Below are 14,368 nucleotides of genomic sequence, written 5' to 3'. Positions count from 1 at the left end.
TGTCAGTTCGTCGACCGACCGTTATAATTTAAATTCAAATTATAATCTAATTGTAATACTTACGTTTGTGTTGTAATAAACCATCTATATCCAAAGTTACCATCCTGAGTATTTCTCGAGTACCTACGCCATGGACCCTGTAAGCGACGCAGGCGACAGAGGAAAGAAGGGTGCGGGGGGCAGGGCGGGCCGCCGCTCATTAGATCTCAGATGCGAGCCGAACCTACCGCACGCAAATTTGATTATTATTTTTTAATTTCTCCTGTAACTTTTCTTTTCATAATAAATTCAGTTCTCTGATTTGACCACTTTTTGCTGCACATTCGAAAACCTCCTTTACATTTTGGTCTTCGAACCGGAACGTCTATGATCAGAACACCAGCCAAAATGGTCAGCACACGGAGTTCTACCAAACGGGAACAAGAAAGGAAAAACGAGATGGAACAAAATCAGGAAGTTATTATAAACCAGCAACAACAAACGCCGCAAATTGGTAATGAAGAAAAGAAGAATCCAGATAAAACAGTTATTTTAGAAGTGGGTAGTATTAAATCTGAACAAAGAAAAAACGCAGAACCAAAACCTAATTGTTCTCGCAAAACTAACGATTCTGGATCGAAGAAGTCATCATCATCTGCTGTGGCACGCAAGAAGAAGCTGGAACTGGAAGCTGCGGAAGCAAAAGCGCGCATCGAAATGGACTTGATTGAAAAAAGGTTACAATTAGATCTCGTAAAAATTGATGAAGAATACAGTTCACACGCGGAATCGGATCGAGCATCCACTAGAAGTGAAGTAGAGAGGTGGCTGGAGCGCAGTCAGCAGGAACAGGAAGCACCGCATACCCACGACCATGGAACCACCAGGGGTTCGCGGTGTCCGTCGGCGGCAGTAGCAACCGGCACTGATGGGCCAGTTCAACAGCTAGTGGCAGCACTGAAGGAATTAGTGTCCACCTCATCTACTGAAAATCAACAAACAAAATTGCTTAGCCGCATCAGTACGCCGAAAGAACTGCCCATGTTCACCGGTGACCCCATGGATTGGCTGCAATTCAAACAGGCTTTCGAAGAATCAACTAGAGTGTGTAGTTTCAGTGAAATTGAAAATATGTGGCGGCTGAGAAAATGCCTACGAGGTCCCGCAAAAGATTGTGTTGCAGCACTACTTATGAGCGGCACATCATCTGGAACAGTAATGTCGACCTTGGAGCTGCAATTTGGGAACCCAGACGTTATTCTTACAAAAATTCAGCTTGAAATTAAAAAACTACACCCTCTGCCACAGGAATATCACAAAGAAATTGTGACGTTTGCCATAAAAATTAAAAATTATGTGGCAGCTGTTCGTGCACTTAACCGCACAGAATACTTACACGGAATTAATATAGTGTCAATAATACTGTCAAAATTACCTACAGTATTATTACCTAAATGGACAGATTACAGTTACCGGTTAATAATGCAAGGAACTAAATCTAAACTGGATATTCTTGCCGAATTTCTCCACGAAGAAGCTGTAAAAGTGTCAACATGCAGTGCTACATTATTACACACCACGTTCAGACTTTAAGCGAAGGAACTTTGATAATGGCGCATATCAATCGCAAACTTTTTTGTTGCAAACTGAACAGAATTTTGAAAAATGTCGCTATTGTCGTTTATCGAAACATAAACTAACCGAATGCAAGAAATTTAAAAAGTCACTACGTAAAGATCGGTGGCAACATGTGAAACGCTTCAGTTTATGTTACAAATGTTTGTGTCACAACATGACAGACAGACATGCCCCGCCGCGGCTTGCGACGCGGAAGGATGCGGTCAACCTCATCACCGGCTTCTACACTACGTGCCTTCTCAAAATTCGCGTCAAGAAGACAGTGGCAGTGGTACAGAACAAGTGTTAGAACAAGACAATCAGACTGAAACAGTGACGCACATAAACATTAATAAGTGCCAAGTGTTATTAAAAGTCGTGCCCATAAACATCTATGGACCTAACGGAATAATTCGCACGACCGCGCTTCTAGACGACGGTTCATCAGTGTCACTAATAAGTACAGCACTCGCCGCTCAGGTCGGAGTGCGCGGGCGCCGCGAGTGTTTACGTGTGCGTGGAGCCTGGGACAGTAATGAACTCGTTTGTGATACTCAGCTGATTGACCTCTCGATATCTAACAACGCCGGAACAATGTTTACGATCAGTGCACGTAGCGTAAATAATCTGAACTTACCAAAACAGAACTTAAGTTTAGTGAATTGTGATACCTACCCACATCTGCAAAAAATAAAAAGTGATTTAAATAACAGACTTTTAAAGCCCGAAATACTTATAGGGCAAGACAATTATCATTTAATTGTACCATTGGAAATCATGATGGGGAGCCCGCGCGAGCCCTGCGCCACACGCACTCCGCTCGGCTGGTGCGTCCACGGAATGGTACCTGCGCAGGCCTCGTCATCCAGGGGTGCACATCACTCAACAATGTTTATAACAAATTCTACTGAAAATGCGTCACAAAATAACCAAATTCTACACGAGATTCACGATGACCTTCGCCGATTCTTCTCTATCGATTCAATGGGTGTAGCTGCTAAAATCCGGCAGAACTCGGAGGACGTACGGGCCCAGGAACACCTGGAACAAACCTCTGAACTAATCGATGGCCAGTGGTACGTCGGCTTACCATGGAAAGATGAACAGTTTGTTACGGTTAACTCTTACCCTACGGCGTTGACTAGACTCAAGGGTGTTGAACAAAAAATGAAGAAAGATGACAAATATGCACAAAGGTATATAGAACGCATACAACATTTATTTGACAATGATTACGCCAAGCCGCTGGAAGACCTAAGTATCACACCTAAAACCTGGTACTTACCCCACTTCGGCGTTGACAACCCTAACAAGAAAAAATTGAGACTGGTCTATGACGCAGCAGCAAAAACAGAGGGCTTATCGCTAAACGATTACCTGCTCAGAGGGCCAGATCTTTTAATGTCACTAATGGGAATAATGCTACGGTTCCGTGAAAATAAAATAGCTATCACTGGAGACATAAGAGACATGTACCTACGAGTTAAAATTAAATGTGAAGATCAGCACGCCTTCCGGTTTTTATATCGAAGTGAACCTAACGAACCTGTACATACCTACATAATGACATCGCTAATATTCGGCGCGAACTGCTCACCTTTCATTGCGCAGTTTATAAAAAATAAAAATGCACAGCGGTTCGAATCATCTATGCCGGCCGCTGCTAAAGCTATATATACGCAACATTACATGGATGACTACATCGACAGTCTACCTAGCGAGCAAGAAGCGAAACAGCTGATGCGTGACGTCACATATATTCACAAACAAGGCAACTTTGAAATTTGCAACTGGAACTGCAATAGAGAGAAACTAATCAACGACACATTAAAAGAGACTCTCGTTGCTAATGAAGTAAGGTTCAAAGTCGACCAGCAATACAAGGGCGAGCGCACACTAGGATTATTATGGCAGCCCGCCGAAGACACTCTCGGGTTCGATGTTTCGTTGAAGAAAATACCAGAATATGTAACCAATGGAAAACAAAGGCCAACGAAAAGAGACATTTTACGTGTTGTGATGTCGATTTTTGACGTGTATGGATTTTTGTCGCCTTTCACCATAAACGGAAAAATAATTTTGCAAGAAGCTTGGCAATTACAAATAAACTGGGACGAGCCCGTACCGGAAGTAATTTATAACAAATGGATAAAATGGATTAATCAATTAAAATCAATGAATGAAGTAAGACTACCTAGACATTACCAAGCCGCTGCGAGTGCGAGCGAGACAGCTAGTGACTCAGTTAGCAACGAGCCGTGCGGCGGCGCACCTACTCTTGCACCGTCGAAACCTATTGTTGACTGCTATACTAACCTACAGTTGCATATATTTTGCGACGCATCGTTAAAAGCAATATGCAGCGTCGCGTACTGGAGATGGATTAATAACAATAACAATGTTCGCCTCGCATTCATCGCAAGTAAATGCCGCGTTGCGACGGTCAAACCTATATCAGTGCCGCGGATGGAATTGCAAGCAGCTGTTTTATCAGCTAGATTGGCTGAAACAATAATAAAAGAACATAGAATAAAACCGGAAAAACGAATTTTTTGGAGTGACTCAACTACAGTTCTTCATTGGATAAAAATACGATTCTCGTAACTATAAAACCTACGTCGCGAATCGTTTGGGAGAAATTGACGAACTTACACAGATAAGTGATGGAGATATATACCTACTCACCTGAACGTTGCCGACGTTGCTACCCGAGAAGCATATACGCATGCGTTGCCAAACGAATGGATTTACGGGCCTTCATTTTTGCGAAACGACGAGAACGAGTGGCCGCAAGACAAAATCAACGCTGAAATAAATAAGGAACAATTGGAATGTGTATCTGTAATACACACAAAAAAGGAAGACTTACCCATTCCGGAACCAACTCGATTTTCATCTTGGCTACGTTTATTGCGAGCTACATATATAGTATTGAAGTTTGTAAACAAATGTAAACGACTTACCGATGAAGATGCTTCTATCATGGAGAAGGCGGAGAACTTACTTCTAAAAAATTCTCAAGCACAGTCATTTTATGATGAAATCTTGTTATTAAAAAATGGAAAAAGCATACCTAAAAGTAGTAAAATACTTACGTTAACACCTTACCTCGACGAACACGAAGTCTTACGCGCCGGCGGCCGGATCGATGTCGCGGCTGACGTTGCACCTGAAACAAAAAGACCTATTATATTAGATGGGCGCGATTATATTTCACGACTGTTGGTGAAGCATTACCATGTACTCGCCGCGCATGGAAACCAGGAGACTATCGTGAATAACCTGAAACAGAAGTATTGGATAACCAGAATTAGACCAACAGTGAAAAATGTTTCTTCAAAATGCATGTTATGTAGAATAAGAAAATGCTCTCAAGAAATCCCTAGAATGGTGACTTACCTGCGGCGCGGGTCGCGCATCACCAGCGTCCTTTTACATTTTGTGGAGTGGACTTATTTGGTCCAATGGAAGTCACGATCAAGAGGCGAAGGGAAAAAAGGTACGGAGTACTTTTTACGTGCATGACAGTAAGGGCAATTCACATAGAAGTAGTCAGCACTAGGGCTATGCGGTATTGGCTTGATGGCAATGGCAATAAACTTCCCTTTTAATGAGCAAGTATTAAAAAAAAAACTTAACTTGTTAATTGTTAACTAATAATACTTATATAATATGGAATTGGATTCTCTAATCTTCGATGAAAATTGTTTCACCGATTCTTAGTTCCCAACCAAATTTTCGCATAATTTCTTTCGCTTGTACGAGGCTCATTAATACCAGTTCAAGCTTGAAAGGTCTCTACTGATGAAATCTTCGCTCCGCCCGGAACCAGCTCAGCTCCAAAACCCCGAGAGCTTTCAGCTCAAACTTCAAAGCCATTTCGAATGCCTAGGTAGCGACGTGGACCATTACAACGACGGGTTTGTGGAAGCTGTCCATACGATCGGATCTAACTCCTTCAAAACCCGCCGTACTAGAACAATAAGCTCTCGCGCTCTGGCCTTAGGCTCATGGAGGTGAGGCGTGAGATGCTGCTACAGTCTTCTGGTGACGCTTAATTGTCGCTATCAGCAGTTCAATAGGCAGATCTCAAAATCTCTGAAGCGCGATGTACGCCGATTTAATACTAATAAATAGCATTGAAGAGGCTATTGAGCGTATCAGAGGATCTAAGGTGTTTACCAGGGATCTGTCTGTAAGTCAAAGCCGGTTAATGAAGTTGAAGACCGACGGCGGCAGAATCATTTCATCCAAACCTGAGCTGTTGGGGGAAAACGAGAGGTTTTATGTATAGCGACACGACAACCCGAACACCCGTCGAAAATCTAGCTAAAGACCCGAGGGCTAGATTAACCGACACTATCACGAAGACATCCCAGACGTCAGCCTGTACGAGATTAGTATGGCCCTCAAATAGCTTAAGAATGACAAAGGCCCGGGTGACGATGAAATTACAGCCGAACTCTTGAAGGCGGGTGGTAAACCAGTCCTCAAGGACCTTAAGACGCCGTTTAGTTCCGTCCTCCACCAAGGGGGAACACCGAAAGCTTGGAACAGAAGACAGTGGTGGTGCTCATCTTCAAAAAAGGTGATAACACCTTGCCGAAGAATTATAGACCCATCTCACTTCTGAGCCATGTTTACAAGCTGTTTTTCAGGGTCATCACAAATCGTCTCGCAAGCAGGTTTGACGATTTCCAGCCTCCCGAACAAGCCGGCTTCCGAAAACCTATAGTACCGTAGACCACATTGACGTTGCGGCAGGTTATACAGAAGACCGAAGGGTATAACTTCCCCCTTTGCCTTGCATTTGTAGACTACGAGAAAGCCTTCGATTCGATCGAGACTTGGGCTGTGATGCAGGCTCTCCAGCGGTGCAGTTGACTACCGGTATATCGGAGTGTTGAAGTGTCTAGTGTCTGTACAAAAACGCCACTATGTCCGTCCGATTACATGACCTGAGCACGAAGCCTATTCCTCTGCAGCGGGGAGTCAGACAAGGAGATGTGATCGCTCCGAAACTGTTCACCGTTGCATTGGAGGATGCTTTTAAGGTTCTGGACTGGAAAGGACGAGGCATCAACATTAATGGCGGGTACTTCACTCGCCTTCGATTCGCCGACGATATTGTAGTCATGGCTGAGACCATGGAAGACTTCAGTGCTATGCTCGCCGACCTCAGCAGTTTCCGACTGAGTTGGCCTAAAAATGAACATGGGCAAGACGAAAGTCATGTCTAACTAATGTCCATGTTGTTTCAACTCCCGCAATAGTCGGGGGCTCTGCGCTCGAAGTTGTTGACGACTATGTATACCTGGGACAAACGGTCCAGTTAGGTAGGTCCAACTTCGAGAAAGCTTACACTACAAATAAGCAAAGCAAACTTATGCGCGGTAAATTTGAAATTTGAAAGTAGATTAAGAGGTAAGTAACTTCAAAAGCCATAAGTCTGAAGACAAGTTATTAAAAGTGCTTTCTTGTTTGAAATTAAAGTCGACTATTACTATTTTAAGCACAAGTCAAAATACCGAAAAACCGGTTTTGTAGATATTTAATACCGGTATTAAAAAAGGGGAAAAAATTACCGGTATCCCGGTTTTTCGGTAATACCGAATACCGGTATCCATGCCCTAGTCAGCACGCTAACCTCTGACTCCTTCATAATGGCTCTTCGACGTATGGCTGCTCGTCGTGGTTGGCCGCAGAACCTGTTCTCAGATAACGGCACCAACCTGAAAGGAGCGGATACCGAACTGAAAAAATCAATCCAGGAATTGGATGAGGCGTATTTAAAAAATGAACCATGAAATATGGAACCAAATGGACATTCATTCCAGCAGCTAGCCCCATTGGGGTGGGGCGTGGGAGCGACTTATTCGCCACGTAAAGATCTGCCTGAAACCGTGCTGAAAGAGCGCGCTCCACAAGAGGAAACCTTGAACACTTTATTAACTGAAGTGGAAAATATTGTAAACAGTCGACCGCTAACACACGTGTCAGTAGAGCCTGGAAGCACTGAAACACTCACCCCTAACCACTTCCTTGTTGGTTCATCCTCTAATTTACCTCATATGGGTGCATTCAATGATACAGAGTTCTACTTAAGAACAATGGAGAATCGCCCAACGATTGGCAGATATGTTTTGGAATAGATGGACAAAAGAAGTGCTTCCTGATCTTATACCACGCAGAAAGTGGAATCAAGAAGCAAGACCCTTGCAAGTGGGGGATCTAGTTTTAGTTGTGGACCCAAACGGACCCCGAAGCACCTGGCCGCGAGGCCTTATTAAAGAGGTACTACCCGGCCGCGACGGTAGAGTGAGGCTGTAAAAATAAAACCAAGACTGGTGAACTTCTACGGTCGGCCGCACGCGTCGCTCGCTTACCAATTGCTGAGGAGTGCTGCTGAGCAGCACTGGGGTGGGGCATGTAAGCGACGCAGGCGACAGAGGAAAGAAGGGTGCGGGGGGCAGGGCGGGCCGCCGCTCATTAGATCTCAGATGCGAGCACGAACCTACCGAACGCAATTCGTCGATTTTTTTTTTTTAATTTCAAATGTAATTTAATTCATAATAAATTAGTTTGTGATTTGACCATCTATATCCAAAGCACCATCCTGAAAATCTCCTTTACATGGACCCCATACCACTAAATCCTGATGACGACGAAGTTGTCGTTAACTTATCGCAGTCGCCGTCATATGTTTGTCCTTATATGTACGTTCACAGGATTTTATCCATTCCCAAAAATTACACTGTCTTCATTTATGAAGCCATCGCTGCACATATTTTCAAGTTTGCATTATTTATATTATTTCAAAGATCCAATTTAGGATGAAAGAGTTATAAATTCATACACAGATACATACGAGTACACACCCCACACTCATACGCATAACTGCACACACGCACAAGCCACACACATACACGCACGCATACGCACACACACTTTCATCCATACTATTATCCATACTAATATTATAAATGCGAAAGTGTGTGTGTTTGTGTGTTTGTCCGTCTTTCACGTTGAAACAGAGCGACGGATCGACATGATTTTTGGCATACAGATAGTTTATGGACCCGAGAGTGACATAGGCTACTTTTTATCCCGAAAAAATGCACAGTTCCCGAGGGAACAGCGCGCGATAACCGAATTCCACGCGGGCGAAGCCGCGGGCAAAAGCTAGTATTTTCATATTTATAGTATTAGTAACTTAGTAAGATACAAGTAGTCACTGGGTGATTCTTTTCAAATAAAAATAAACAGCTTTCGCCTGTCGATATAAACTGTTGACGGAGTTTTAACTTGCAGTAGTAAAGTGGTCTTGAATACATAAAGGACAATTTAACAGCATGTTAGATGAAATGTACTTAGACTGTTTTATTGGGGTTTAACTTTCTGAACTCGAATAAAGGTACGACGTCTAGTCTCAAGCTGTTATCAGGTGGACTAATACCCACTCAGACTGCTTTCGAGGGTACTGCGGTATTATCATGTTGACATGCTTGAGAGCACACCCACAACTTAAACAGACTCAAGAACATTCATATTTTTTTGGGTTGAGTAGTTTGAAACAAAATTCGATGCAATGTATAACTACTTTTTAATAAAACTACCTATCCTAAACTTAAATACTTACATAAAATAAAAACTAAAACTTAAAAAAAAGTACCCCGTTGGCAAGGTCCTGAAGATGCTAGCAGCGTTTCCTCTTTGAACGGCCAAGCTCTTCGGTCCCCTGTGACGTCTATTAACCTTTCCGAAATTTCTTTAAAATTTCTACTTCTTTAGGTGATTTCGTATGATAGATAAACATAACCTTCCTCTAGGTAGAAATTTGATGATGGGGCATGTAGGAATTCTTTTCGGATGCTTCGTCTAATGGTCTCCATACATTGCAAGCGGAAGAGACTTTGTACAGACAGATACAGTTTAACGTGCAACGATGGGTTGCATAGAAGTACTTACTTCCACCGAGCCTCTATAAGTTCACGCTCTCGGTGAAAGGTGCGCATAGTAAGATGGCACATATGAGTACGCTGCCAGGGACTAACTAAGCTATGTTAAATACCCCTTATGTTATGGAATGATTGTACCTCTCCTTAAAGTTCTAAACGTCGTCTGCGACTGCACCTTCAGGCTAGCCTGAATAAGCATAAGTCTGCAGATAATATAGTGTGTGTATTCAAGCATTAAAACACTACCGCTATATACTCGTAGATACATACTGTATTTAGTGTATAAAGGAAAACTTATTTGAATATACGTCGTTTTCGCTGGCGTCTTACCTTTGAAGATAAACATGTCAAGTGTCTGCTGCCTGCAACGGTAAAATGCGTATTTGTGTGTGTTTTATCAAAATTGATAAATACCAGCGATTCGCCGCGTCTTTGCACGGGCGCAACTAAAAAAAACATGAACAAATAAGACATGGAGGTAAAATCGCAAAATTTCAAAAGTTAGGTACAGTGTTTAATTAAAAACGAGTAATTTCAAGTAGGCAATAGTGATATTAATAATAATAATAAATTTGTTTATTTAGGCAATGATCCCATTATGACAAAATACAATTAATGAATTAAATTATACATATTAAATTAAACTTAGCTAAACTAATCCAAAATCAATCATTCATACATGTCAAGAATTCAAATTAGGAAAATAAAATCATTATATCATTATCAGCTGAAGCCGAAGCCGTGAATCCTAGTGGTTTGACCTATCGCCTCTCACATCGTCAAACCCCGGCTCGCACCTCTGAGTTCGAAATTCATGTGAATTACATTTTAAAATTACCATTATCGTGAGGAAATGCACAAACCTTTCAATGGTGTTGTGAAGTTAATCATTTGGGACGTATAGTTATCAGCTGTCTTAAATATTTATTGAGTAGGTCGCACCACCAAGATAGCACGTCTCAAATATATTTTGGACTATGCTATTACTTGATCTGTTCAATCTTTCGCCAAAAGACCAATGTCGTCCTCGTCTCCGCAGGAGTGCAATAAAGCCGTCTACCCTGTTCGCAGCAAACATGCCAGACGCGCTACACCGCCAAGCCAGTCTCAGCATCGCGCGAAATGCGTTATTGTATTGAACTCTTAGCATGTTGAGAGATTTCTTTGTGTAATTGCCCCATAGTTGACATGTATAGAGCGCCTGGCAGTATGCCTTAAACAGGGTTATTTTAACCTGGTCTGAACACTTAGTAAATCTTCGTGCCAGCATATTACTTTTAACAGACAGCATTCGGCGCTGCCTCTCAAGGTCCTCATCGCCCTTTAGGTTGTGTGTGAGAATATGACCTAGGTAATTAAAGGATGACGCTATCTCCAGCTCCACCCCATCCAATAACATAGGCTGAATTACATCAGGTCCTTTGTCAAATTTAAACCCAAAGACTTGTGTCTTCTTAACGTTATATTTGAGACCATGACAAGCAGCATACCGACTACATATGTCAAGCAGAATCGTCATACAATTGACAGAGGGGCTGAGAAGCACCATATCACCATAGCACCATATTATCAAATAATATATTAGCACAATCGCCGCCGATGTGGCAGCCGACTGTAGCACTGCTCAGCTCCTCTATCATGTCGTTGATATATAAATTAAACAAGACCGACGAAGTAAGTCCATCCTGCCTAACTCCACATTTCTTTTTATAGGAATCAGAGTAAGTGTCTCCCCATTGAACCGAATTTACCTAGTTCTCATACTAGCATTTGCATTGGAACAAGTACCTAAGCAAGTAAGTAAGTAGTTTTTATTGTATCAAAGGCACGGCTTAGATCAAGAAAGCAGCCATAGACTGTAGTTTTTCTTTTCAGGTAATGTTTAATGGTGTTTTTTAAACAGAATATGGCCATGTCTGGCTGTGTGGCTGTCTAAATTGCGCGTCATGCAAACTAACTGTTTCCGTTATAGTCGGATTGAGTAAACGTTCCAGTACCTTGTACAGTGGCTAAAAATGGGCCTATAGTTAGAAGGGCTAATATGATCACCCGTCCTATTCTTTACAATTGGCACAACACTGGTCCTCATTAGATCCTCAGGCAGATAACTACAAGCTAAACAAAGGTTAAACAGTTTGGCAATACATTTTTGCAATAATGGTCTACCATACAAAATATGTTCAATGCTTAAACCGTCATGACCAGGCGATTTGCCACGTTTCATTTCAGTTTGCATTTATTAAATCTGAGCTTGCGTATTCTGTACAATCTCTCATGGGTTATTTTAGTTCTTGCGACCAGTTCGGAACCAGTGGAATAAGGATAACGTTCGCCGTGGCTCTGGTCGCGCGCAGCCGTGGCCGAGCCGTGTAGACCCAAGAGAGTACGGGGATCTTGTGCCCTCATTCAATCTACTTTGGGCTGGGCTGTCATTAACATTCATGATATGCTGTTACAATATCATTTAATTTACTCATATTGTCGGTTGTCTTACTCTCCTAAAAATTAGTGATAATGCTATTAACTAAGGACCGTTTGTTCAGTGTAAGGTAAAAAATAAATTGTTAACCGTGGGTTATGGATGCTAAAAGTCGTGACAAAAGTTGTTAGTTCAGTTAAAGCGTATGTATAACCTCCTTGCTCAAATCTGAGTTTGGCCGATGTAACATTAAGGAACTAATTGATAGACGTACCTTCCTACAAAAAAATAAAAAAGTCATAATCACTTTGGACGTAATACGCAAAAAAGGCCCTTGGTTTTTATTCAGGGGATTGCCACTGCATATGCAGGCCAAAATACTTCCTGCTCACCTATTTGCTTAAAAGCAAGTGTGGTTAAAATTAACTTGTGTGATTTGAAACAAGCAAATGAATTTAAAATTAAAAAAAATAGTGCACATGCAACCTAGTGTGCAATGAAGTACGTATTTAACCAACCCGGCTCCTGTTTTATCGACACTTATGTGCAATTTAAAATAATAACGGTTATTGTGCGCATGTACGTGCCCGGTGATTTAAAGGGCGGTCGCGTAATTGATATGACGCCCATAACTTTCAATAAAATTTAACAATAGTTACTTTTGATGTTTTTGTGACTTTTATAATACTCGATGGCTAGTGTGATCATGACTTTACCATAGGAGGAATGATTGTGATATAGGGTAAGTCCGTCCGGGGTAGATGGCCATAGTTTTTAAATGGCAATCTATGTAATTAATTACACTTTAAATAATTAACTTTGAAATGTCAAGCCAGTAAGTCACAATTTCTAATAAAATCGTTACGAAATACGAGTTAATAAAAATCACAGTTCGCACATCACAGGGTAAGATGGCCATATCGCAAAACGCCAAACCCAGTATAATTTTGATGAATGATGTCATTCTCGTTTACCAGCTGTTTCTTATTTTTGACTGGTAACATAATTAATGGTACATTGTCAGTAACTACCTGATACTTTTCAGAAAACTTCTATACAATAATTATATACTTAATTTAATTGGCCATCTCTCCTTTTTGCACGGGAGAGATGGCCATACGTAGAATAAAAAAAGTAAAAGCACGAAATGCATTATTTTAGGGTTAGAACGAATTACTACTCTTATATTTTGCAACAAATACTAAAACCATCATTACTTTAAGAAACTAGCATCATAACAACGTAAAACATGAGCACTCTTAAAAAGATTTGTACTAGACAAAACAAAACAATACGATTTTATCCAATTTTCGATTTATTTCTCCAAAATGTTGGCTATACCGTAGCTCCCACCCATGATAGAAACTGAACTAAACGGTAACTGGCGGCGTAAAGTCGACGTTTCGTTGAATTATTTCGATTGACCATCTCTCCCTTATGGCCATCTACCCCGGAATTACCCCACACTCGACAGGTGGCATGAGAAGTCGCACGGAAAGGAGACAGAGGCGTAGTGTAGCTACGTTTCTTGTCACGACGCACGTCTTTCGTCATGACTGCCAGGAGAAATAAAGATACCTGTTATTTCAGTCAAATTTTAAGTCTCTAGCCCCATTGCTCGAGAGGTTTACGCTGGTTGCCGTCTATCAGTCAATCAGTTACTCAGCACTCAGGTTATTCTCTTAAAGCCACAAAGGAATATGTTTTTACTATCTCTTGACACGACTCTGGACTAAATTGCTCATTAAATTGGCGCTAATAATTTTACAGATGTCCAAAGATGCTCTTCATAGAGATTGTAGCGTACAATGTATTTTAACCCAAACTTGTAGTGGGTCGGTGGGCCTTTGAACTTTAATCCCTATATTTAGTATCTAGGCCATTTGATTAAGTTGTAATGGTCAGCCAGGCGTTTGATAAGCCCTTTAGGTGCCGAGCTAAAGGAGTTTGCGTCGAGCCCTTTGTATGTTAAGTGGATCCTCGCCTTCGTCTCAATCGATATTACCCTAATGAAATAAATACTACACTTCACAGCGATGAAAACTGCTCGTTTATTATAAATCATGAAGCCTCTTCCGTTTCTAATGGTCGTGAGTTTATGTATATTAGGTACAGTCGAACAAACTGGTTGACGTACAGTCGAGTTCATAAACTTGTGAGCAAAAATTTGATCAAAAATATCTGAACACGAATCTTATTGTTAACGGCGTAGAAGCGTGTTCAGATATTTTTGATCAAATTTTTGCTCACAAGTTTATGAACTCGACTGTACCAGTATGGAACCTTTTACCAATAAAAAACATAACTTGTAAAAAAAATCAAGTCTCGCATCTCAGTTCTCCTACAGTAAAAAGTTGTGAGATCCATGTAATACCAAGTCGGTTAATTTATTCAG

General features: G+C 41.4%; 1 protein-coding gene across 1 annotated transcript; it reads left to right on the top strand.

The window, feature by feature from the left end:
- Positions 1–387: 387 nt before the first annotated feature.
- On the top strand, positions 388–4,200 carry LOC141439990 (uncharacterized). Its single transcript, XM_074104448.1, has 2 exons — positions 388–1,310; positions 1,779–4,200. The coding sequence occupies exons 1-2, from the start codon at positions 388–390 to the stop codon at positions 4,198–4,200; spliced, it is 3,345 nt and encodes a 1,114-aa protein (XP_073960549.1).
- Positions 4,201–14,368: the final 10,168 nt, after the last annotated feature.

This window comes from Choristoneura fumiferana, chromosome 21 (assembly GCF_025370935.1).
Source record: "Choristoneura fumiferana chromosome 21, NRCan_CFum_1, whole genome shotgun sequence".
NCBI lineage: Eukaryota > Metazoa > Arthropoda > Insecta > Lepidoptera > Tortricidae > Choristoneura > Choristoneura fumiferana.
The sequence above is the reverse complement of the archived record's forward strand: the minus strand, read 5'-3'. Positions and strand labels throughout refer to the sequence as shown.

Coding starts and splice junctions, on each gene's coding strand:
- LOC141439990 (XM_074104448.1), top strand. CDS start 388: ATGGTCAGCACACGGAGTTCTACCAAACGGGAACAAGAAAGGAAAAAC. Junction 1,311..1,778: donor TATCACAAAGAAATTGTGAC/GTTTGCCATAAA, acceptor ACAACATGACAG/ACAGACATGCCCCGCCGCGG.